The 26452-nt window shown below is 26.9% G+C and overlaps 1 protein-coding gene and 1 long non-coding RNA gene across 2 annotated transcripts in view; one reads left to right on the top strand and one right to left on the bottom strand.

The window, feature by feature from the left end:
* Positions 1 to 8983, top strand: part of LOC127285388 (FERM, ARHGEF and pleckstrin domain-containing protein 1-like) — a 71724-nt gene extending 62741 nt beyond the window's left edge. The window contains exons 12-21 of the mRNA XM_051311371.1: positions 1076 to 1275; positions 1405 to 1494; positions 2963 to 3338; positions 3464 to 3573; positions 4824 to 4964; positions 5064 to 5218; positions 5354 to 5478; positions 6029 to 6189; positions 7096 to 7355; positions 7934 to 8983. Coding sequence (XP_051167328.1) covers positions 1076 to 1275; positions 1405 to 1494; positions 2963 to 3338; positions 3464 to 3573; positions 4824 to 4964; positions 5064 to 5218; positions 5354 to 5478; positions 6029 to 6189; positions 7096 to 7355; positions 7934 to 8009 — 1694 coding nt within the window. The 3' untranslated portion in view covers positions 8010 to 8983. The remainder of the gene's footprint in view (positions 1 to 1075; positions 1276 to 1404; positions 1495 to 2962; positions 3339 to 3463; positions 3574 to 4823; positions 4965 to 5063; positions 5219 to 5353; positions 5479 to 6028; positions 6190 to 7095; positions 7356 to 7933) is intronic.
* Positions 1 to 16217, bottom strand: part of LOC127285551 (uncharacterized) — a 182397-nt gene extending 166180 nt beyond the window's left edge. Inside the window, exon 1 of the long non-coding RNA XR_007843612.1 lies at positions 16079 to 16217. This is a non-coding gene — a long non-coding RNA (uncharacterized LOC127285551). The remainder of the gene's footprint in view (positions 1 to 16078) is intronic.
* Between the last annotated feature and the right edge of the window lie 10235 nt (positions 16218 to 26452).

Below are 26452 nucleotides of genomic sequence, written 5' to 3' on the forward strand. Positions count from 1 at the left end.
AAAAGAGGAAATTTTTGTTTTTTCTTGCGAGAGTAAATTTTGCAGTTTCTATTTGTTTTTTTAATAATTATTTAGGTCTTGAAAAGTATCCTCGCTTAATACGTCTAAGTTATTTAATCTCGTGCGTATATTTTTCTTTGTTTTCGATTTCGTACTTTTTTTTTTTTTTTTTTTTTTTTTTAATCGCACTCCTGGAATTGTTGATCGACTTGGATGACAATATACCATGTGTGAGTAATCCCCAACGAATCCTAATTGTGAATATATTTTTTTTTTGTTCTCTCCTTTTAACAAAATTATATAAATGTGCATTCGATTTTTGAATTTCGAGTCTGGACTCGAAATAGTGAATTTATATCCATTTTTTTTATTGTCCAGGCTCGTTTTTTATTAGAGTAGTTGGTATACTATTTATTTAGTATTTTTGTTCATTTTTCTATTATGATATTTTGTCTGAATTATTATTATTCTAGGCAATAATTTCAGAGTATAGTGTCACTTAACAAATTTAATTTTATAATCAAAATGTGAGCACGATTGTTAGAGATCCGTCCATATTTGCATGAATTCGATTATAATCTGCATTTAAGCAATCAAATAATTTTTGGTTATTTAGTTATAATTTATTTAAAAAGAAAAAGAAAAATTGTAATTGCACAACTATACATATATATTCAAATAAAATGGAAATTATTATTTTAATTTTTTTTTTTCTTAAAAAATATTGAAAGTGTAATTTAAATTGCAAAACTTATTCAGAAAAGAATAAAAAAGAAAAATAATAATAAAATAGAAACCAATATCATCTTGAAAATATTTCCATTAATTTGTGTATTTTTTTATTTTTGCTAATTTTATTCTGCTTTTTATAAAGCTAATTGTGAGTAAAATTAAAAAATTGATATGTTTATATTAATAATATTTAATAGCACTTTAGCATGAACCCCCTCTATAGCCTGATGCCCGTAATATATATTTTTAATAAATAAACGCGTTTAAAATTTTTTTTTATATTTGTAAATTTTGCAAAAAAAAAGAATGACAATTTTATTTAATATTGTCTTGCTGTTTACAGATTCGAAAACGGAGACAGATGATGAATCACCGAAAAATAAAAACAACAATTCCTTATTTACAAATGCTAAATCTCCAGAAAAACGAACTAATGGAGTACCAGAAATTAGTAATAATAGCATGGTTCATACACCAGATTTGAGTCCATTGAAAACTTTGAAAAATGGAGACGCAGAAGATGCGGAAGTTCGTAAAATTAAGGTAATTTTAAAATAATTAATGTCCTTAAAAAAAATTGATATTTAATATTTATTATTTAATTATTATAGAATTATTATACATTTGTTTTAAACTTTTAAATAACATTTTTGTTTTTAATTTTCTTTTCAGAAATGGCCAATTGACAAAGCTTATTTCATTGCTAAAGAGCTTCTCATGACAGAAAGAACTTATAAAAAAGATTTAGATGTTATTAATGTGGTAAGATTTTATTATTAATTATTATTTTTATTTTTTAATTCTAGAAAATTTACAATTCCGGTTATTTCGTAATCTTAAATTTTGCTTTTTTTGAAACATGTTACTAATTCAAAAACTATTAAATATTACATACTACAATTTAACAAAAAGAAAAAGAGAATTTTTATGAAAAACTTAAAAAGAATAAAAGAAAGACGAGAATTTAAGAAAATAGAAAATTTAAGAATATACAATGTTGAAGAAAAAAATTGAGAAATTTCTAAAATAAAAATATTGGAATTTGCTGCGGAAAAATTGAAAATTTTCAACTAGTTTGTAAAAATAAATAAATAAATTTTAGAAATTTCAACAAAAAAAAAATTAATACTTAGAGAAAGAAAATCGTTTTAAAAAATCATAATTTTTATAAAATGAAAATGTAATAAAAAATTTAAGGAAATATAATGTTGAAGAGAAAGTCAAGAATTTCATAAACTCCCAAAATAAAAAAGGAGAATATGGAGGGGGAAAATTGAGAATTTGTCACTAGTTTGTCAAAAGTAAATACATAAATAAATTTTAGGAATTACAAAATATAGGGAGAACTTGAGTGAAAATGTTAAAAAGATAAATATTTTATAAAATCAGAAGAAAATTTAAGAAAATAGAAAGTCATAGAAAGTTATTTATTTAATCATGCACCGGTTAACAGATATAAAAAATTGACGTTTTTGGGAAAAAAACTAAGTTTTTAACTATTTAAAATAAAAATCGATTATTTTAGGAATTTCAAAAATAAGAAAAAATTAAATTTTTTAAAGAAATTGAAAATTTTGTTCTTTTAGTAAAAATTAAATGTTAAAAAAATTAACATATTAGAAAAATTTTCATAAAAGAAGGAAAATTTGAGAAGAAAGAAAAATAATTTTTTTTCTATTTTTTTTTAAATACTTTAATTTTTCAAAAGAAACTATAATTATACAATAGAGTCAAAATTTGTGAACTGTGCCAATATTTTTTGAAAAGACGAAGTTTTAACATCAAATGCACATTTTGCATAATTATTCGTAAAATAAACTAAAATCATTTAACTTACGAATAATATGCAACAAAAATATATGAAAAATCGAGGAAGAAGATTAATTAGATTAATTAATAATTAATTAGATTAATTTCTATTTTTTTAAATAAATTATTTATATTTTTAACCAAATTACATAATTTTAAAAAAAAGAAGAAATATTAATCGAAAGCGATATTAATTAATTTAAAATAATAATGCCAAGCGCCAGATAAATTGATTTTGTAGTTTAATAAAAAACTGTTTAACTTATATTTCTAATTTACCATTTTAAATGAAAAAAAAAAAACGTGAATTTCATGTAAAAATTTCGACTTTGCAAAAAATATTGGCACAATTCACAAAATTTTGACTCAATGGTGTATTGTAAAAATGTGTTAGAAAAATAAATAATAATTATTCTTTTAGTGGTTCCGCGAGGAATTAACGAAGGAAACAGATACAGAGGGTGATTCAATGGTGACGTTATTAGAATTTCTTGCTGATGCTCATGGTCCATGTCTTCAGGAAATGGAAGCACGTTTAACACGTTGGGAAAGTAATGCAAGGCACAATATTGGAGATTTTCTTTACAATACATTATTGAATATTCTTCCGCTTTACGATCAATATTTGGAGAATTTAATGCCCGTTCTGGAGAAAATGGAATATTCAATGAGAACATCAAAACAATTTGATCAATTGTGCAGAGACTTTGAATCTCAGAAACATTGTTATCTACCATTAAGCTCGTTCCTTTTAAAACCGCTACAGCGATTATTCCACTACAACAGTATTATTGATAGTAGGTTTCATTCTTTATTTTCGAGAAAATTTCATAATTAATAATTTTTTTTTATTATTTAATAATTAATTTTAAATTATTTCTATTATTAGATAGATTACAATAATAATTTATTGATTTTACAGGGTTACTAGATCATTATCCAAAAGATCATACAGATTTCGAAGACTGTTTAGCTGCTAGAGATAGACTCGGCGAAACATTATTGGAGGCTTTCACAATTTTACATCATGCGGTAATTTCTTTTAATTTTAAATAGGGTCAGTCCACTGACCACATAGTGGTTGCGACCAAATTTTAAAAAAATCTAGTTTTAATATATGTGATACTCGATGATTCCCTGAGTTCATTAACCATAATATTATGGTAAAAATTTTATTCCCTTTAAAAATATTAAATATCAAAATTAGGAGGTTCACAATGTGATTTTGTAACCTTAAATTTTTCAATTTTTTTAAAAACGCTATTATTAAAAAACTATTAAAAATTTGATGTTGGAACTCGCCAAAAACATAAATCACTTTATTCTGCACAGAGGAACGAAAGAATTATTGCAAAAATTTATTATTTTTGGATGATATACGATTTTAAAAAAAATTTTATTTAAATATTCTCAAGATTTTTATTTACTTATAACTTTTTTGTCGGTGCTCCGAAAAAATTGAGGTTTTGCACAAAGATTTTTTATAATATTCTTTACCTTCTATTAAAATCTTACGAAGATGTTTTGCTTCGTTTTGGAAATATTAATTTTAAAAAAATTTTATGTAAAAGGTTAATTAAAAGACTTGAAGTTAACTAACCAAATTCAAACTGCTCCATTTTTTATAAAAATATATTAAAATGTAGCGATTTGAAATTGGTCAGTTAACTTCAAGTCTTTTAATTAACCTTTTTAAATAAAAAATTTTGAAAATTAGTATCTCCAAAACGAAGCAAAACACCTTCGTAAGATTTTAATAGAAGGTGAAGAATATTATAAAAAATCTTTGTGCAAAACCTCAATTTTTTCGGAACACCGACAAAAAAGTTATAAGTAAATAAAAATCTTGAGAATATTTAAATAAAATTTTTTTTAAAATCGTATATCATCCAAAAATAATAAATTTTTGCAATAATTCTTTCGTTCCTCTGTGCAGAATAAAGTGATTTATGTTTTTGGCGAGTTCCAACATCAAATTTTTAATAGTTTTTTAATAATAGCGTTTTTAAAAAAATTGAAAAATTTAAGGTTACAAAATCACATTGTGAACCTCCTAATTTTGATATTTAATATTTTTAAAGGGAATAAAATTTTTACCATAATATTATGGTTAATGAACTCAGGGAATCATCGAGTATCACATATATTAAAACTAGATTTTTTTAAAATTTGGTCGCAACCACTATTAAACGAAAGTCAGTGGACTAACCCAATAGTATTGTTAATTTATGAATACTTTTTTTTTCTGAAATTAAAATCATTTTTTTCTTTCTTTCTTTCAGGAGAATCTTGTTCAACTCTGCGAATTACAAAGAGACATAAGCGGTTTTGACAATCTAGTCCAGGGAGATCGGAAATTTATTAGACAAGGTTGCTTGCAAAAATACAGTCGTAAGGGATTTCAACAATGGATGTTTTTTTTGGTAAGTCTTGAAAAAAGAGTTTATGTTTTTTTTAGAGAAATGAATGAATGTAAAAATATGAATAATAATTATTTTTTAATTCTTTACTAAAAATTCTAGTTTTCCGATGTACTGCTATATACATCAAGAACTCAACAACCTTCTCAATGTTTTCGAGTGCACGGTCAACTTCCCTTGAAAGGAATGTCAATTCAAGAAAGCGATAACAAAACGATAGCAGAAAATGTTTTTGTTATTTTAGGCCAAGGCAATCAGTATGTAATTTTTCTTATTATTATTATTATTATTATTATTATTTTTAAACAAGAAAATTAGGCTTCGTGTTTTTAAATAATTATTAGAAATATTAAAACGTGAAATTAAAAAATTTGTTTTCATTTTATGTTTAGTTATCTCACAGTCGCTGCAAATAATGAAGAAGAAAAAGAACGTTGGCTTGAAGATTTAAATACAACTATTGCGATGGCAAATACAATAGAAACTAAATCTGGCTATTCGAATCTTCAAACATGCAGTAAGTAATTATCTAGGCATAATATTTTTTAAAAAATAGTTATTATAAATTACAATTTTCTTTTGTCTACATATGAGGGAAAAGGGTCAACGCCATTCCAAAATATAGTTGACTTTGATACTTTAGATTTAATTAAAATTTTGCTATATAATCTACCAAAAAGGATAAGATGATTTTTTTCAAATTACTATAATGCAAAAATAGATTATTAATTAAATAAAATTAAATAAAAATTAAATATTTAAGGTAGAGTACTAAAGAAAAGTAAAAAAAACTTTAGTTTAATTCATTTCAAATCAGGCAGGCTAAACATTGTTAAAAGCTGAAAATTAATTTTTTTTTCCCGAAACGTTGTTTTTCAAAGCTTTTTAGAACAATTTAATTTTCCAAGTTGAAATTGTCGTTTATCTTCAAATTAAAAAAAAAATATATAGAATATTTTAAGTGTTATAATTTTTTAAAGTTTTCATTTTGGAATGGCGTTGACCCTCTCCCCTTATATATGTATACATATTTATGTACAATTTTATTATTCACATGAAAATAAAAGTATTTGGCTCCGCTGATGAAGTAGGAGATGGAATGGGAATTGAAATCGATAGAACAAGTTGTGGTGGAGCTAAAGCATCACAAAGAAGTAATACAACTGTTCATGTATGCTGGCATCGAAATACGAGTATCAGTTATAGCGATCAACTTCGAGCATTTGAGGTACATGAATTATTTTTTATTACTTTAACAGGGTTCGAATTTTTTTCTATCATTATATTTAGGATCTAAAATTATTATATAATTATTAAAATAAAAAAAAAATTATTTTATTCCATTTAAAAAATTTTATTTTTTGCCAAAATTAAAAAATTTTTTATAATCCATACGATTGATTTTTCAAAATCACGAAAAAAGTTTAGAAAAAATTATACGATGAAAAAAAATAATTAAAATTATAAAAGATATTTAAATGTATATATGGCATTTGCCTTAAAAATTCAAAAATTATGAAGTATAATAAGATATGTAAAAGTAACAACGTAGTTTAAAAAAATTTTTGAGTTCGATTTATATTTTAAATTTTTCTGAATTTAAATCTTCAAAATTTGTACTGAAATTCTAAATAACATAAATTCATTTCCATAAATCAGATTCTGAATTTTTTTTTTTAAATATATACATATAAACTTAGAGTGATCGGTATAACATCAATTTGTTATTTTTAAGAGAAAAATTCATAATGAACTTGAAAATTTTTTCAAAAAATTTATCTAAGAATTATTTTTATTTAAAAATGGAACTAATTAATTTATTTAATATTTAACAATTTAATAGATGATAATTAATATTTTATAATAATAATAAAATATTTATTAACTTATTAAATTTATTAGAAATAAAAAATATCAAAGCAATACTTTTGCGACTTAAAGTTAATGCGAGGTCTTAATTTTAACAAAAATATTAAATTATTTTATTATTATTTTATAACATTTATTTATTTTTTTTAGTAATTTTATTTTTTTTAAACATTATTTAGAAATACTATTTAGAAATACTGTTTAGAAATATTATTATTTAGAAAAAATATTAAAATGCTTTTATTTTCCTTTTAAAACAATTTAGAATCAACTCAGTGGATTTCTATTGAGAAAATTTAAAAACAGCAACGGATGGCAGAGGCTTTGGGTGGTTTTTACAAATTTTTGTTTATTTTTCTACAAGTCACACAGAGACAATTTTCCACTTGCATGTCTCCCTTTACTGGGATACACTGTCACTACACCATCGGAGAAAGATGCAATTAATAAAGATTTTGTCTTTAAATTACAATTTAAAAGTCATGTATATTTCTTTAGAGCTGAAAGTGACTATACATTCGGAAGGTAAATATATTATCTTTCTGTTTCTTACAATTCTTGTTACAGTGGTCGGACATAAAAAATTATTTGCAAAAAATATTTTTTGAATTAAATCTTTTTTTTTTAATAAATAATGAAAAAATTAACATTAATATGGCGGAAAATTTTAAAATTGTTTCGATTCGCTCAAAATTTGTTACTCGATGGTTTTTGGGGTCGCTGAATCCAAATTTGAAGTTACATTTAAAAAATTCAATAAGTAGCTTTAAAAAATTGATAATAGCATACCCAATGTGTCAACTAAGTGTTTTAAAAACTTTCAAAATGGTGACTATGATTACAGTATTTAAGGACAATGTAAATTTAGATTCATTAACCTCAAAATCCCCCGAGTACCAAAATTTTGAACGAATCGAATCAATTTAAAAATTTCCCACCATAAGGGTCGCCATATTGGATCCGACATTTGGAAATTTTTTATCTTAGATCAAATTTGAATTTTGCGACTCCAAAATCCTCCAAGGAACGATTTCAAATAACCAAATATTGTAAACAAAAAAAAAAAATTAACCAATAACGAAAAAAAAATTACAATTTTCTAGATGGATGGAAGTTATAAAAAGTGCAACACAACAAAGTCACATACCGGCAAATCTGAATCGTAAAGAAGACTACTAAATTGAATAATATATATTTTTAAAATACATATAATATGTATGCCAAAATTGATTGAACACAATGTAGATGAAAATTATCATTTTGTGTTCATAATAATCAATAATTGTGAATTTTTTTTAGTGGAAACAATTCTTTATGTTGTTTCTTTATTTTGTAATTATTGAGAAAGGTGCTGAAAGATTGAAAGATGATTGAAGTAAAGAATGTTTAATTAGTGAAGTAATTGTAGTAGTAAAAAACAAAAATTCAAATTTGCGGCCTTAAAAATGAACGAATTGAAATGAAACAAGAAGAGACAATTTGATAATAATTTTTGTAACATGTATTTTATAATTTAGTTATCAATCATAGAATTATTACGATAATGATAAATGATATCGTGTACGTCATTACAGACTGATTTGTATTTGGCTGTACGTTATAATAGTTTACATACATCGTAGTTTTTAGAAATTGTAAATATGATTCAAAATCAACTATATTGTTTAGTTTAATATGCAAAAGTTAGTAAAACGCACCTATTGGACCAATTCGATTGCGTATATGCATGATAAGTTATGTCTTAAAGAAGACAATAATTTTGTTAGATTTTTAAAAGTTATTTGTGGTTTAAGATGAAATTTTAATATGACAATTATTGATTTTTGTTAATTATTTTTGGATTTAGAAAATTATTAATTCCCCATTTTCGAAATTCTATTTGTAAAAAATTTATACTAACAATCAAGACTGGAAAAAGTTAATAATTTAAGATTTAAAAAAAAAAAAACAATGTAATCAATGGATATGTATTTACGATAATTTTTATCCTCTCAAATTATTTGATATTAAAACGAGAGAGATGTTGATAAATTATTTTATGTCTTTATTTTTTTTAAGACTATGTTATATAATATTTGTGAAAAGTTTTTTTTACGTCTAAAGTAAGCATGTACTTTATTGATAAATTGATTACAGTTAAATGTCTAATTTCATTTTTTTTTTTTTGTCATTTGAGAAATTAAATCTATTGACTACTATAATATTTATGAACATGAAAACATTGTAACATCTTAAATAAAGTACACATCGTGAAGGAAAAATTATTCTTTTAAATATAATAATCCCAATGACCGAATAATTTATCAAAAAATATCTAATTATTCTTTAAGCACTTTTAAACCCCCATAACGAAAACACATAGAATTAAAGAAATTAAAATTCATATCTTACAAACAAAAAGCAAGACCAAAATTTTTATTGTTATTTTTTCATCCTAGTAATAGTAGGCAACTGTGAAAAAATTGTGGACCCTCAAGCCATCGGGGAAAGTTGTCATTTTGACCCCTAAAACTTGAAAAAATTGAAAAATGCGTCAAAAAAAAATATGCGTGAATAAACAATATTTTAGATTTAATACTTTTTCTTTAAAAATGTTATTCTTTCTTCTCAAGAATATTGTTTAGAAAAACATTTTATTTTTCAAAAGGAAATTTTTTATAAAGTAAAACATTTGTGGGAATGTAGTTTTTTTTATTTCAGATTACCATTTTAGCAAAATGTAATTCCAACCAAATCAATAAAGTTCGGATGATAGTTAGAAATGCATTGGCAAATGACAGCAAATTTAGAAAAAATATTATCGAAAAAATGCAGACAAAAAATTAAAAAATTTTTGAGACTGAAGATGGGAAGAAAAAATTCTGTCATCATAGCGTTCGTGGTGATGGAAATTGTTTATTTAGAAGTTTGGCTTGCGGTTTAAAGGGCAGTGAGGATAATTATGCCATAGTTAGAAAAGAAATTGTTGAATATGTCAGAAATAATTGGGAAAATGTGAAGGAAAGGCTCGCTTTAGCAATTGAAGAGAAACAATTTCTTACGTTTGAAGAGTATGAAAATTACATGGGAAGTGATAAAATATGGGGGTCAGAATTTGAAATTTTAATGTTTTGTAATGTACATAACATTGATGTACAATTATACGATGCAAGTGGTAAAAATGGTAAACTCAGAAAAATGTATTACTTTACTCCGGACGAAATGGATGTAAAAAATACTAAAACTTTACATTTGCTTTTTTCTGGCTCACAAAAGAACGGCCATTTTGATTTTCTTCAGCCGACTTTAGGAATGAAGGAAGAAAACGCAAAAATTAATGAAAATAAAATTCCTATCACGGATTTCATTACAGCAGACGGAACGGATAAAGAAAAAACAAGAATGATTGAAAATAAAGGTTGTATTTATGATTTTAATGAAGAAGATGAAATGAAAAAACCATTTATTAAAAAGGACAAACAAACGATTTTTGGAATGAATGAAGAATCAGATGACAACGAAAATTTGTTAATTGAAAAGGACAAACAACCGACTTTAGAGATAATTGAAAACGATAACGAAATATACGATTGTAGCTCTGAACACTGGGATACAAGTTCTGATGAGTTGGAAATAAATAAGGTATTGTGGAATCGTCACGGACAAAATGAAGAAGATGAAGAAGAAGATGAGGATGAAGAAGAAGACAAACAAGAAGAAAAAAATTATCATGATGTCAAACATAATAATGAGGAAGAAAATAAAAATGACAAAGAAACTAATATCAAGGAACAAAAAAATAAAATACAATATTTAGAAGATATTGGTAGACTTAAAGTACCAAAAAGTTTGTGGTTAAATCCTGCATCTGAAAAATTTGACATTAGTACAATAAGACAAACTATTCGATATATTATGGAGATACATCTTTATTGCCCGTGTAATATATCATTTAAAAGTCACAGGTTTAACAACAAAAATGATAGCAACATAATTGTCTATGGATATTGTTCGGGAACAACTTTACACAATCAACAATATAGATTTTTAATTAAAGATCTAGAAAATAAATATACATCAATAATAATTTCAAGCAACAAAAAATTAGAATCAAGACACAAGGAATCGAAAAATAGAAAATACAAACAAATTAAAGGCGACGAACGAAATGAAGTAAAAGAAAAATTAAAGGCTCAAAGTATTAGGGATATTTACTATGAAAGGATAAAAGAACGTAACAAGGAAATGTACAATAAAGGACACCCACAAAAAGTTGTAAACATCGATACAATTTACAAAATAAGTTCTGAAGCAGCAAAAGAAAATCGACTCAAATTAAGTGAAACACTGCAAGATTTCTTTCAATTATGGATTAAAGAAAATGAAGGCAGCGATCCTTATTTACGGGAGGTAGGGTTACCTACCAAGGCAATTATGTTCACAAAAGAACAACTCGAAGTAATAAGTGAACATAATGTCCAAATTGTTCACATGGATTCAACGGGATCAATAATACGGAAACCATGTAAGTCATCAAGAATAGATTATTATTGTATCGTATGTAGACTTCCTGAATCGGTAATGCCTGCAGCAGAATTTATAACTTGCGAAAAAAATGCGAAAAGTATTGGTGGTTTTTTAAAAACATACAAATTTTTTGTAATGAAGGAAGCAAAAAAATGGCCATTATTCAAAGCCATTGTTGTTGACTGGTCTTGGGCATCAATGAATGCAATTTCGTATGAATGGAATGAAATCCTGATGGATGAATATATTAAATTAACTTATGATTATGTTACAGAGGGAAAAGTAGGGAAACTTTCTAATTTGACTATTTTACTGACATGCGTAGCTCATGTCATGCATCGGGTTTCAACAGCAATAAAAAAAAATTTCCAGAATGTGAGAACAATAAGAAAATGTTATTAGACTGCTTCGGGTTATTGTTGCTTTGTAGGAATATTGTAGATTTGGACACCATTTTTGAAGATTTAGCTACAATTCTATTAACAAAAAATAAAGAAACTGCAACAAAATCACTTGAAGTTCTTACTGGAGCGATGATTACAGAAGAAAAATTAATGTTGAAAGTAAACGAAGATTATGATTTCATTGATAAATTACGGACTGAAATGAAAATAGAAGTCGAATTTGAATATGTTTATAAAGCAAGTAAAGCGATTTACACGAATTCACCCTTCTTCAAAAGATATTATACTAAATATACAGCAATTGAAGAGGCCTTAAAGAGTGAGCTTTTAATTGATGAGGAAATAAATAATAATTTCTATGCCCCTGAATTCTTGAAATACATTGTTTTGGAATTTATGCCATATATATCAATTTGTGGAGCTCTCATGTTAGATATAATTGATAAAAATATATCTCGTGTGAGTAACGCTTATGTCGAAGCGTTTAATAAAGTTATTAAACAAGATGTGCTGGACGGCCAAAAGAAATTAAAAATTGGAGTTGTGATACGAAAATTAAAAGAAAATCTTAAAGATTTAATAGAAGAAGCACATTTGGGGACAAGTATAGGAAGGGAAAGTAATTTGCATAAAAAAAGTAAACCTTTCTATCCTGATACGGAAAGCAATCCTTTCTTACAGGATACATGGAAGAAAAATACAAGAGCCTCTAGAAAGAAGGAAACTCATTTGGACAGTTTAGAAATTAGGAAAATAGCCACTAAAGTAGCAGATGTCCATATTAAAGATAGGAAGGAAATAGAAAAGAAAGTAAAAGGTTCAAAAGTAAAAATTCCAACATCGAAAGGAAAAAAATTTTTACGTTTAGATGATGTTTTAGTTGAGACGAAGAGGAAGAGAAAAATGTCTACTACATCATCAGAAGCTGAATTGCAGGAAGAAACCTCTTCATCAGAAGAGGAAATAAATGATATTGTTACTGATTCTACAAATAGAAAAAGAAAATATAATTCTTCACTGGTACAACGACAAAAAGAAAATAAAAGTGGCATAGAAAGTAGTGATAAGAAAGTAATTAAATGTGAAGAAGATATTAAAAACTTAAGTAATATTCAATTTTTGGAGAACGGTTTGATAAATGATATCAAATATTATTGTTCATCTAATTCAAATAAGATTGGTGTAGGGAGATTTGAAGTTCGTCAAGATTTGGCAACAACAGCAAAGGAAATAATAATTACGTGTCAGGAATTTCAAACAGTAAGCAATAAAGGAGGTTGTCTCAATGGTCTCATTATTGATGCTTTTGCGATTAGTAGCTTAAAATTTTGGGATCAGGATGTTACGTATGTGTCAACAGATGACACAGGAACAGCAATAGGTCAGATGTCTGAAAAACGACGAAATTTAAAAATGTCTATTTATATATACAAGAAACTATTGAAGAATATAATACTGATTTAGACTGATAACAGTAACAGTGGTAACAGTGGTAGAGATAATACTGAAGGCAAACTTGCTTACAATTAATTCAGGCAACTTAGAATTAACGAGAACTCATAAAATGAATAATGTATAATTATTTTAATTATTATGAGATTATCAATGTTGGATACATTTAGAAAAAATTATAGAAAGGAACATTTAATTTCAGAATTCATTTTCGTACCTTTTTCACAGTGAAAATCTTCAGCTAATACTGGTTCCTTTGAAATGGAACCTAAAATTTGAAACTCGGAAGGAGGATGGATGCGTGTCTTTTACACTATCAAGCAAATTTTCTGTTGAATAATTATGGCAGTAAGATTGGGCAAAACTAATCCAAAAAAGCTGACATGTAAAATTAACTTTAGATAACAACAATTCGGGACCATGCTTTTCCACATATTTATTATAGGGTAACTGCACCAGTGGTGGATCAATTAAGCCTACTAAATTTATAATTTTGACTTTAAAGGTGTACAGTTTTTTTCAGATGAAAAATATAGGGTAATCTTTACAATAGTATGAATTAACAAGTCTTCAAGGACACTATCGTGTAGTTTTCGACATGCTTGTAACGTTTACACCCCCTCACACCCACATTCAACAATAAAATGACATTGCTCCAGTCGTGGATCATTTACCCCTTTACACTACACAAAAATAACTTAATGATGTAAATTTTTTTCCAAAAGTATTCTATATGGAAAGAATTGATTACTTTCTACTCTAAAAATTAAAAAAATTTAGACTAAACAATTATTTTTTAAGATTTCATGTGAAAAAGCATAAAATCAACAATTGTTGTATTGCTTTGTTTTCCTAAATATTTTCAAATGATTTTATTTCATAAAACTTATCTATACACCTCCCCTAAACGATTGAAACATTTAGTTCAATTAGAAATAGCTTATTTTAACCTTTTTAACGCTGTTGATCCACCATTGGTGCCTGATCCACCACTGGTGCATTTACCCTATGTTGAATATGCAAATTTCATTTCTAGATTGTCTACAAAATTTTCATTTACCGTTAGGTGGCCATTTACCTGAAAAATATTTAAAATTAGCTCGCACTGACTTGGAAACTGATTTTGAACGGATTCTATACTATTTTTGATTATCTTCCAACTTAAATAGTTCTGGGATTTAAGGGGACTTTCTATGGTATAGAATTGACAATAAAGACACGTTTTTAAACTTTTATTGTAAGAAAAGTATTAAAGAAATTGCAAGAATTCTTTTTGGCCATTGTTGCACAATACGTAGAGAAAAATTAAAAAAAAATGTTTGAGACTATTTAGTTCAATTTCGTAGTTGTAGGTCGCGTCTTACAGAAGGTATCTTTTTTTATGAATTTAATTCCGGACAACCAGTAATAAATAAATTCAAACGAGAATCTCTTCATAAAGGTTTATTCTAGACAATAAAACATAAAACAAGTTGTAAATTCAGATGTTCATTACATGAACATTTTGCTTCCTTTTTAAGATCAGCAAAAAAATTTTGCTTCCTCGTGGAGAAAGCAAAATTTTATTGCCAAAATGTGAATTTTTAATTTTTTAACTTTCATTAAGTCTTTAAATTTACCTCAAATGAATAATTTATATATATATATATATATATATATATATATATCGATCGATTCGTCTTGACGTAAGGAATACAATTATTTCATATATAAAATTCAATATAAAAAATCACAAAATTTATAGCCAAAATGTGAATTTTTGATTTTTTAACTTTCATTAATTCTTTAAATTTACGTCAAATGTATACTTTATATATATCGATCGATTCGTCTTGACGTAAGGAATACGATTTTATTATATATAACCTTTAGTTTTCCTATTTAAAAATTTTTTCGATTAAAAAAAATTTTTTGGAAAAAAGACAATAAAATTTTTATTTTGGGGTATTTTTCAAAATCCTTTGGTCAGATTTAAGATATTAATACAGGGACTGTCTCGGACACGAAATGTTGTTGAATTTTAAGAAAGTGTCGTGTAGTGTCGCGACTCGACACGTTTGAAAACAATTAAAAGTATCGTGGCGAGACCCGACACTTTTAAAAATTTTCAAACGTATTGTGGCACGACCCGACACAGTTAAAAATTCATAATTGTATCGTCGCGAAGCACGATACGTTTAGAAATTTGTAATCGTATCGTGGCAGGACTGGACACGTTTACGAATTTCCAAAAGTATCGTGGCGCGACTAGACACATTAACAATTTGAGAATCGTATCGTATCATGACTTGCCACGACACGATAATTCTGCATAAATATGACGTGTCGCATGAAAAAAAATTGTTCAATTAATTGAAACTTATCTATTATGTATTATCTATTATAATATAGTATACATGGAATAATAATAATACTAATAATAATAATATATAATAAATAATTATAATAATATATATAATATAATAACATATAAAATAATATACAATAATATATAATTTTTTATATTATATTATATTAAATTTATATAATATGTGCGATTCCAAGTGAGATTTTGACTTTTTCGGAGTAGGTTAACCGATTGCAATGAAACTTTGGAATTTTGTTATATATAGTAAGACTAATCTTTAACGTAAATTTCAGCCTAAAATATTTGTTAGTTTACGAGATTTGCAATAATAACAAAAAATTTAAAACTGCTATATCTTCCGTTCTAATAAACGGATTGAGGTCTACTTTTTTTTAAAATGTCAAGGAAAATGAGAGGAATAAATCTCTTTCAGAACATTTTTTTATAATTTTACAACTAAAAAAATTATTAAATAATAATTGAATAACTTTCGCGCGACTAACTAAAATTCAATCACTTAAACGCTAAAATGATCTTACCTGTGTTTTCTTTAATGTTCCAAAGGATTTTTATTGTAAATGTAAGTTTAACTTAAGAAATTTTATTAATTTATTAGTATAAACAATTGAGATTTCTGCTAGTTGACGTACAGACGACATTGCGCACGCAGCATTCTCACATAGCCAACTGACGTGATGCGTGGACTAAATTGGCTATGTGAGAATGCTGCGTGCGCAATGTCGTCTGCACGTCAACTAGCAGAAATCTCAATTGTTTATACTAATAAATTAATAAAATTTCTTAAGTTAAACTTACATTTACAATAAAAATCCTTTGGAACATTAAAGAAAACACAGGTAAGATCATTTTAGCGTTTAAGTGATTGAATTTTAGTTAGTCGCGCGAAAGTTATTCAATTATTATTTAATAATTTTTTTAGTTGTAAAATTATAAAAAAATGTTCTGAAAGAGATTTATTCCTCTCATTTTCCTTGACATTTTAAAAAAAAGTAGACCTCAATCCGTTTATTAGAACGGAAGATATAGCAGTTTTAAATTTTTTGTTATTATTGCAAATCTCGTAAACTAACAAATATTTTAGGCTGAAATTTACGTTAAAGATTAGTCTTACTATATATAACAAAATTCCAAAGTTTCATTGCAATCGGATAACCTACTCCGAAAAAGTCAAAATCTCACTTGGAATCGCACATATTATATTATATTATTTCCATGAATTTCTGTTTTCATCCTATACTGTTTATTTTCATGTATTTCTTTTTGTATTATCAACAACTTATTGTCTAGTATGTAAACAAACCACACTTAAAATTAAAAATAATTTTGTTCAATAAAATTAATAGATTAATTTAATTTATTAACGTTTTAATATTATTATGATTTAAAGAATTGAAAAAAATGTAAGACTTGATTACGAATTCAATATCAGCTTTTCAAAATTCAAAATGTCCCAAAAACGCTCGAGTAACAAGTTTCAAAAGATCCGATCCTTTTTAAAAAATTGTTCAGCATATTAGATCCGCCACTTTGAATATTAAAAAACTGATGTTACATTCGTAATCAGCGACCCTGAAAACCCCTCAGTAACCGGTTTCAATCCAATCCGATTAATTATTTATTTTGTCGTCCGCCATATTGGATCCGCCATTTTGAATTTTAAAAAACTTTTGTGACAATTCGTAATCAACGACCCTGAAAACCCCCGAGTAATAGGTTTTTAATACAATCCGATTAATTTTTTATTTTGTCTTCCGCCATATTGGATCCGCCATTTTGAACTTTGAAAAACTGATGTCAGATTCGTAATCAGCGACCCCGAAAACCCCTGGGTAACATGGTTTAGACGAATTTGCCCATTTTTAGTTATTTTGATTCGGTATATTGGATCCGCCATTTTGAATTTTAAAAAACTGATATTGAATTCGTAATCAAGTCTTACATTTTTTTCAATTCTTTAAATCATAATAATATTAAAACGTTAATAAATTAAATTAATCTATTAATTTTATTGAACAAAATTATTTATAATTTTAAGTGTGGTTTGTTTACATACTAGACAATAAGTTGTTGATAATACAAAAAGAAATACATGAAAATAAACAGTATAGGATGAAAACAGAAATTCGTGGAAATAATATAATATAATATAATATAATATAATATAATATAATATAATATAATATAATGTAAAATGTTTTTTCCTTCCATTATTTTATATTAGAATTTGAGATTCTTTCGATTATTGGAAGCAATAAATGAAACACCAAATTATTTATTCGGCAACGTATCGGTGTCTTGGTTTGACACCATCATCAGGCCACTTTATTAAACCAAAATTAGAAATTAATTATTCACAAACTTATTAGAACTTCACATAAAAAATTGAAGAATAAAAAAATAAATAAATAAATACCTTGTTCAATTAAAATTAAAGTTATTTGGTTACATTAGTAATAAGTCTAAAATTTTTTTTCCTCTAAAAATTAAATTCGAATAGACGATGTCATTCATCGCAAAGCAAAATAAAAACTGACATAAGAAGGTGACAATTCGTAGATTTTATACACGACACGTGCAGTCAATGAACTCTGATCAAAACAAAAGAGATAAAATCATTCCTTCAATTTTCTTAATAGAGGGAAATATGTATTGCTAAGAAACTGAATATCTTCCTTTTTATTAATAGTATTACTATTATTTTTAATGTGTAACATTTCTGAAATAATTCTTTTTTTATAAATAGGTTCAACGTCCAAGATTTTAACTTCATCAAAATTGAAAGAATGATTGTAAATAGAGCGATGTTCATTCACAACAGATTCAATGTTTTTATTTTTATGTTCTTTAATTCGTTTTTCCAAACTGCGTTTCGATTCGCCGATGTAAGTAGCGGAGCAATTGTTACAATTAAACTTATAAACAATACCAGTTTGGTTCCATTTTTTTGTTTGGTCTTTGCCCAATTTTATAACAGAACTTAGGTTTTTGTTAACCTTAGGAATTGACAGAAAATTATAATCTTTTAATATATTTGAGAGTTGCATATAATTGTTATTAAAAGGAATGTTAACTTTTGACATACGACCATAGATCGATGATTTATTATTAATTTGTTTATTGTCGGAAGTAATTGATTTTAATTTACATGATCTTGCTTTTAGATTTTTATTAATAAATTCCAGAGGATAATCGTTCTGAAGAAGAATCTGTGTAACCTTCTCAATATTATCATTATGAAAAGAGTCATGTGATAACAATATAGCTCTATCCAACAAATTAAAAATAGTATTTCTCTTTTGTTGAATTGGATGACAAGAAAAATAATTAATCAATCTATTAGAAGATTGAGGCTTTTGAAACCAATTGGTAATAAGATGGTTATTTTCTTTAATTAATGTCATGTCAAGAAAATTAATCTGGTTATTTGATTCTAATTCAGAAGTAAACTTCAAACTACAATTATATGAATTAAAAATATCAATTACAATATTCACATGATTCTCGTGTGTACATGAGAATCATGTGAATATTGTAATTGATATTTTTAATTCATATAATTGTAGTTTGAAGTTTACTTCTGAATTAGAATCAAATAACCAGATTAATTTTCTTGACATGACATTAATTAAAGAAAATAACCATCTTATTACCAATTGGTTTCAAAAGCCTCAATCTTCTAATAGATTGATTAATTATTTTTCTTGTCATCCAATTCAACAAAAGAGAAATACTATTTTTAATTTGTTGGATAGAGCTATATTGTTATCACATGACTCTTTTCATAATGATAATATTGAGAAGGTTACACAGATTCTTCTTCAGAACGATTATCCTCTGGAATTTATTAATAAAAATCTAAAAGCAAGATCATGTAAATTAAAATCAATTACTTCCGACAATAAACAAATTAATAATAAATCATCGATCTATGGTCGTATGTCAAAAGTTAACATTCCTTTTAATAACAATTATATGCAACTCTCAAATATATTAAAAGATTATAATTTTCTGTCAATTCCTAAGGTTAACAAAAACCTAAGTTCTGTTATAAAATTGGGCAAAGACCAAACAAAAAAATGGAACCAAACTGGTATTGTTTATAAGTTTAATTGTAACAATTGCTCCGCTACTTACATCGGCGAATCGAAACGCAGTTTGGAAAAACGAATTAAAGAACATAAAAATAAAAACATTGAATCTGTTGTGAATGAACATCGCTCTATTTACAATCATTCTTTCAATTTTGATGAAGTTAAAATCTTGGACGTTGAACCTATTTATAAAAAAAGAATTATTTCAGAAATGTTACACATTAAAAATAATAGTAATACTATTAATAAAAAGGAAGATATTCAGTTTCTTAGCAATACATATTTCCCTCTATTAAGAAAATTGAAGGAATGATTTTATCTCTTTTGTTTTGATCAGAGTTCATTGACTGCACGTGTCGTGTATAAAATCTACGAATTGTCACCTTCTTATGTCAGTTTTTATTTTGCTTTGCGATGAATGACATCGTCTATTCGAATTTAATTTTTAGAGGAAAAAAAATTTTAGACTTATTACTAATGTAACCAAATAACTTTAATTTTAATTGAACAAGGTATTTATTTATTTATTTTTTTATTCTTCAATTTTTTATGTGAAGTTCTAATAAGTTTGTGAATAATTAATTTCTAATTTTGGTTTAATAAAGTGGCCTGATGATGGTGTCAAACCAAGACACCGATACGTTGCCGAATAAATAATTTGGTGTTTCATTTATTGCTTCCAATAATCGAAAGAATCTCAAATTCTAATATAATATAATATAATATAATATAATATAATATAATATAATATAATATAATATAATATAATATAATATAATATAATATAATATAATATAATATAATATAATATAATATAATATAATATAATATAATATAATATAATATAATATAATATAATATAATATAATATAATATAATATAATATAATATAATATAATATAATATAATATAATATAATATAATATAATATAATATAATATAATATAATATAATATAATATAATATAATATAATATAATATAATATAATATAATATAATATAATATAATATAATATAATATAATATAAATTTAATAATTTACATTTGATATATATTCAATCTATATCTATTTTATTTTAATTTTATTTCTTGAAATGTTATTGAAGGATTAATAAACTGTCAAAATGTTAATCAACAAGTTTCATTGTATGCGACACGATATTCATAATTATTTTTGTATTGTGTCGTGTAGTTCAGCCCCACGATACGATTCTCAAATTTTTATTGTGCCTAGTCGCGCCACGATACTTTTGGAAATTCGTAAACGTTTCCAGTCCTGCCACGATACGATTACAAATTTCTAAACGTATCGTGCTTCGCCACGATACAATTATGAATTTTTAACTGTGTCGGGTCGTGCCACGATACGTTTGAAAATTTTTAAAAGTGTCGGGTCTCGCCACGATACTTTTAATTGTTTTCAAACGTGTCGAGTCGCGACACTACACGGACACGACACGACACAAATATTTCGAGATAGTCCCTGTATTAATATAATAAATGAGCCTACCAAATTTTATCTAAATCCATTAAAACCTGTTAAAGTTATCTTCTAAAAAAAGGGATCCACACACACACAAATACATACATCCGGACAATTGATCAGGATCTCATATAACATGTTTCTATAAAAAAAAAAATTTGTTTTCGCCACTTTGAAAAGTTTTATAAACGAAAGGACTACAAAGCTTTCTCCACGAGGAAGCAAAAAGATTTTTTTACAGCTTTTTTTTAATTTTATGTATTATAAATGTTGGCTGTATGTATGTATTATAATGTGAAATAAAAAGATTGAAAATAGGATCTGGTAGATTTTGTAAATATTTAGAAAAAAAAGATTAAAAGTAGGGTCTAGTAGATTAAAACATAATTATATTAGATTCCAGTTTAAAAATCTTGGAAACCAAAATCGTCCTTTAGGTCAAAATGGATGCTGCTTTCTGTGTTCGCAAATTTACTATTTTTTTTTTTTTTTTTTATTTAGATTTCCTGCGTACACCTTTTTATAGTTTTTACGCTCTGTATACCCCATCTTTAACCCCACCTTTCGCAAATTTACTATTTATCCACTATTGGATTCAAAGGAGGGTTTAAAAATACAATGAAATATTGAAATGTTTGATATTGCTATAATTCTTGGTCGGTGAAGTTCACATCAAGTACGATAAACTATATTTTAAAAACCAAAATATTGCATAAACACAAGAAAAAAATACAAAAAACTTCAACAAAACATTATAGTTAACAAAAAAAATAAATAAAGAAACCCCAAACTAATTTGAAAAACACTCCTAGTATAATCACATACATTGATATTTATCAAAAAAAATAAAAATTTCGTTACACACACGATTTTATTGCATATTCTTGCACAAAATACACCTAAAAGTGTAGGAAAAAATCGACAGCCAAATCCGAGTAGAGGAAGACCTCTATTACCACCAAAAAGTCATCCAGGTCCAAAAAAAAATTTCCAAAAAAATTCAATTTTTCTTAGGCAGACGATTTTATTGCATATTCTTGCACAAAATACACCTAAAAGTGTAGAAAAAAATCGACAGCCAAATCCGAGTAGAGGAAGACCTCTATTACCACCAAAAAGTCATCCAGGTCCAAAAAAAAATTTCCAAAAAAATTCAATTTTTCTTAGGCAGACGATTTTATTGCATATTCTTGCACAAAATACACCTAAAAGTGTAGAAAAAAATCGACAGCCAAATCCGAGTAGAGGAAGACCTCTATTACCACCAAAAAGTCATCCAGGTCCAAAAAAAAATTTCCAAAAAAATTCAATTTTTCTTAGGCAGACGATTTTATTGCATATTCTTGCACAAAATACACCTAAAAGTGTAGAAAAAAATCGACAGCCAAATCCGAGTAGAGGAAGACCTCTATTACCACCAAAAAGTCATCCAGGTCCAAAAAAAAATTTCCGAAAAAATTCAATTTTTCTTAGGCAGACGATTTTATTGCATATTCTTGCACAAAATACACCTAAAAGTGTAGAAAAAAATCGACAGCCAAATCCGAGTAGAGGAAAACCTCTATTACCACCAAAAAGTCATCCAGGTCCAAAAAAAAATTTCCAAAAAAATTCAATTTTTCTTAGGCAGACGATTTTATTGCATATTCTTGCACAAAATACACCTAAAAGTGTAGAAAAAAATCGACAGCCAAATCCGAGTAGAGGAAGACCTCTATTACCACCAAAAAGTCATCCAGGTCCAAAAAAAAATTTCCAAAAAAATTCAATTTTTCTTAGGCAGACGATTTTATTGCATATTCTTGCACAAAATACACCTAAAAGTGTAGAAATAAAAATCGACAGCCAAATCCGAGTAGAGGAAAACCTCTATTACCACCAAAAAGTCATCCAGGTCCAAAAAAAAATTTCCAAAAAAATTCAATTTTTCTTAGGCAGACGATTTTATTGCATATTCTTGCACAAAATACACCTAAAAGTGTAGAAAAAAATCGACAGCCAAATCCGAGTAGAGGAAGACCTCTATTACCACCAAAAAGTCATCCAGGTCCAAAAAAAAATTTCCAAAAAAATTCAATTTTTCTTAGGCAGACGATTTTATTGCATATTCTTGCACAAAATACACCTAAAAGTGTAGAAAAAAATCGACAGCCAAATCCGAGTAGAGGAAGACCTCTATTACCACCAAAAAGTCATCCAGGTCCAAAAAAAAATTTCCAAAAAAATTCAATTTTTCTTAGGCAGACGATTTTATTGCATATTCTTGCACAAAATACACCTAAAAGTGTAGAAAAAAATCGACAGCCAAATCCGAGTAGAGGAAGACCTCTATTACCACCAAAAAGTCATCCAGGTCCAAAAAAAAATTTCCAAAAAAATTCAATTTTTCTTAGGCAGACGATTTTATTGCATATTCTTGCACAAAATACACCTAAAAGTGTAGAAAAAAATCGACAGCCAAATCCGAGTAGAGGAAGACCTCTATTACCACCAAAAAGTCATCCAGGTCCAAAAAAAAATTTCCAAAAAAATTCAATTTTTCTTAGGCAGACGATTTTATTGCATATTCTTGCACAAAATACACCTAAAAGTGTAGAAAAAAATCGACAGCCAAATCCGAGTAGAGGAAGACCTCTATTACCACCAAAAAGTCATCCAGGTCCAAAAAAAAATTTCCAAAAAAATTCAATTTTTCTTAGGCAGACGATTTTATTGCATATTCTTGCACAAAATACACCTAAAAGTGTAGAAAAAAATCGACAGCCAAATCCGAGTAGAGGAAGACCTCTATTACCACCAAAAAGTCATCCAGGTCCAAAAAAAAATTTCCAAAAAAATTCAATTTTTCTTAGGCAGACGATTTTATTGCATATTCTTGCACAAAATACACCTAAAAGTGTAGAAAAAAATCGACAGCCAAATCCGAGTAGAGGAAGACCTCTATTACCACCAAAAAGTCATCCAGGTCCAAAAAAAAATTTCCAAAAAAATTCAATTTTTCTTAGGCAGACGATTTTATTGCATATTCTTGCACAAAATACACCTAAAAGTGTAGAAAAAAATCGACAGCCAAATCCGAGTAGAGGAAGACCTCTATTACCACCAAAAAGTCATCCAGGTCCAAAAAAAAATTTCCAAAAAAATTCAATTTTTCTTAGGCAGACGATTTTATTGCATATTCTTGCACAAAATACACCTAAAAGTGTAGAAAAAAATCGACAGCCAAATCCGAGTAGAGGAAGACCTCTATTACCACCAAAAAGTCATCCAGGTCCAAAAAAAAATTTCCAAAAAAATTCAATTTTTCTTAGGCAGACGATTTTATTGCATATTCTTGCACAAAATACACCTAAAAGTGTAGAAAAAAATCGACAGCCAAATCCGAGTAGAGGAAGACCTCTATTACCACCAAAAAGTCATCCAGGTCCAAAAAAAAATTTCCAAAAAAATTCAATTTTTCTTAGGCAGACGATTTTATTGCATATTCTTGCACAAAATACACCTAAAAGTGTAGAAAAAAATCGACAGCCAAATCCGAGTAGAGGAAGACCTCTATTACCACCAAAAAGTCATCCAGGTCCAAAAAAAAATTTCCAAAAAAATTCAATTTTTCTTAGGCAGACGATTTTATTGCATATTCTTGCACAAAATACACCTAAAAGTGTAGAAAAAAATCGACAGCCAAATCCGAGTAGAGGAAGACCTCTATTACCACCAAAAAGTCATCCAGGTCCAAAAAAAAATTTCCAAAAAAATTCAATTTTTCTTAGGCAGACGATTTTATTGCATATTCTTGCACAAAATACACCTAAAAGTGTAGAAAAAAATCGACAGCCAAATCCGAGTAGAGGAAGACCTCTATTACCACCAAAAAGTCATCCAGGTCCAAAAAAAAATTTCCAAAAAAATTCAATTTTTCTTAGGCAGACGATTTTATTGCATATTCTTGCACAAAATACACCTAAAAGTGTAGAAAAAAATCGACAGCCAAATCCGAGTAGAGGAAGACCTCTATTACCACCAAAAAGTCATCCAGGTCCAAAAAAAAATTTCCAAAAAAATTCAATTTTTCTTAGGCAGACGATTTTATTGCATATTCTTGCACAAAATACACCTAAAAGTGTAGAAAAAAATCGACAGCCAAATCCGAGTAGAGGAAGACCTCTATTACCACCAAAAAGTCATCCAGGTCCAAAAAAAAATTTCCAAAAAAATTCAATTTTTCTTAGGCAGACGATTTTATTGCATATTCTTGCACAAAATACACCTAAAAGTGTAGAAAAAAATCGACAGCCAAATCCGAGTAGAGGAAGACCTCTATTACCACCAAAAAGTCATCCAGGTCCAAAAAAAAATTTCCAAAAAAATTCAATTTTTCTTAGGCAGACGATTTTATTGCATATTCTTGCACAAAATACACCTAAAAGTGTAGAAAAAAATCGACAGCCAAATCCGAGTAGAGGAAGACCTCTATTACCACCAAAAAGTCATCCAGGTCCAAAAAAAAATTTCCAAAAAAATTCAATTTTTCTTAGGCAGACGATTTTATTGCATATTCTTGCACAAAATACACCTAAAAGTGTAGAAAAAAATCGACAGCCAAATCCGAGTAGAGGAAGACCTCTATTACCACCAAAAAGTCATCCAGGTCCAAAAAAAAATTTCCAAAAAAATTCAATTTTTCTTAGGCAGACGATTTTATTGCATATTCTTGCACAAAATACACCTAAAAGTGTAGAAAAAAATCGACAGCCAAATCCGAGTAGAGGAAGACCTCTATTACCACCAAAAAGTCATCCAGGTCCAAAAAAAAATTTCCAAAAAAATTCAATTTTTCTTAGGCAGACGATTTTATTGCATATTCTTGCACAAAATACACCTAAAAGTGTAGAAAAAAATCGACAGCCAAATCCGAGTAGAGGAAGACCTCTATTACCACCAAAAAGTCATCCAGGTCCAAAAAAAAATTTCCAAAAAAATTCAATTTTTCTTAGGCAGACGATTTTATTGCATATTCTTGCACAAAATACACCTAAAAGTGTAGAAAAAAATCGACAGCCAAATCCGAGTAGAGGAAGACCTCTATTACCACCAAAAAGTCATCCAGGTCCAAAAAAAAATTTCCAAAAAAATTCAATTTTTCTTAGGCAGACGATTTTATTGCATATTCTTGCACAAAATACACCTAAAAGTGTAGAAAAAAATCGACAGCCAAATCCGAGTAGAGGAAGACCTCTATTACCACCAAAAAGTCATCCAGGTCCAAAAAAAAATTTCCAAAAAAATTCAATTTTTCTTAGGCAGACGATTTTATTGCA

Source organism: Leptopilina boulardi, unplaced genomic scaffold (genome assembly GCF_019393585.1).
Source record: "Leptopilina boulardi isolate dan_hultmark-lab unplaced genomic scaffold, ZJU_Lbou_2.1 LbouV2_121, whole genome shotgun sequence".
Lineage (NCBI taxonomy): Eukaryota > Metazoa > Arthropoda > Insecta > Hymenoptera > Figitidae > Leptopilina > Leptopilina boulardi.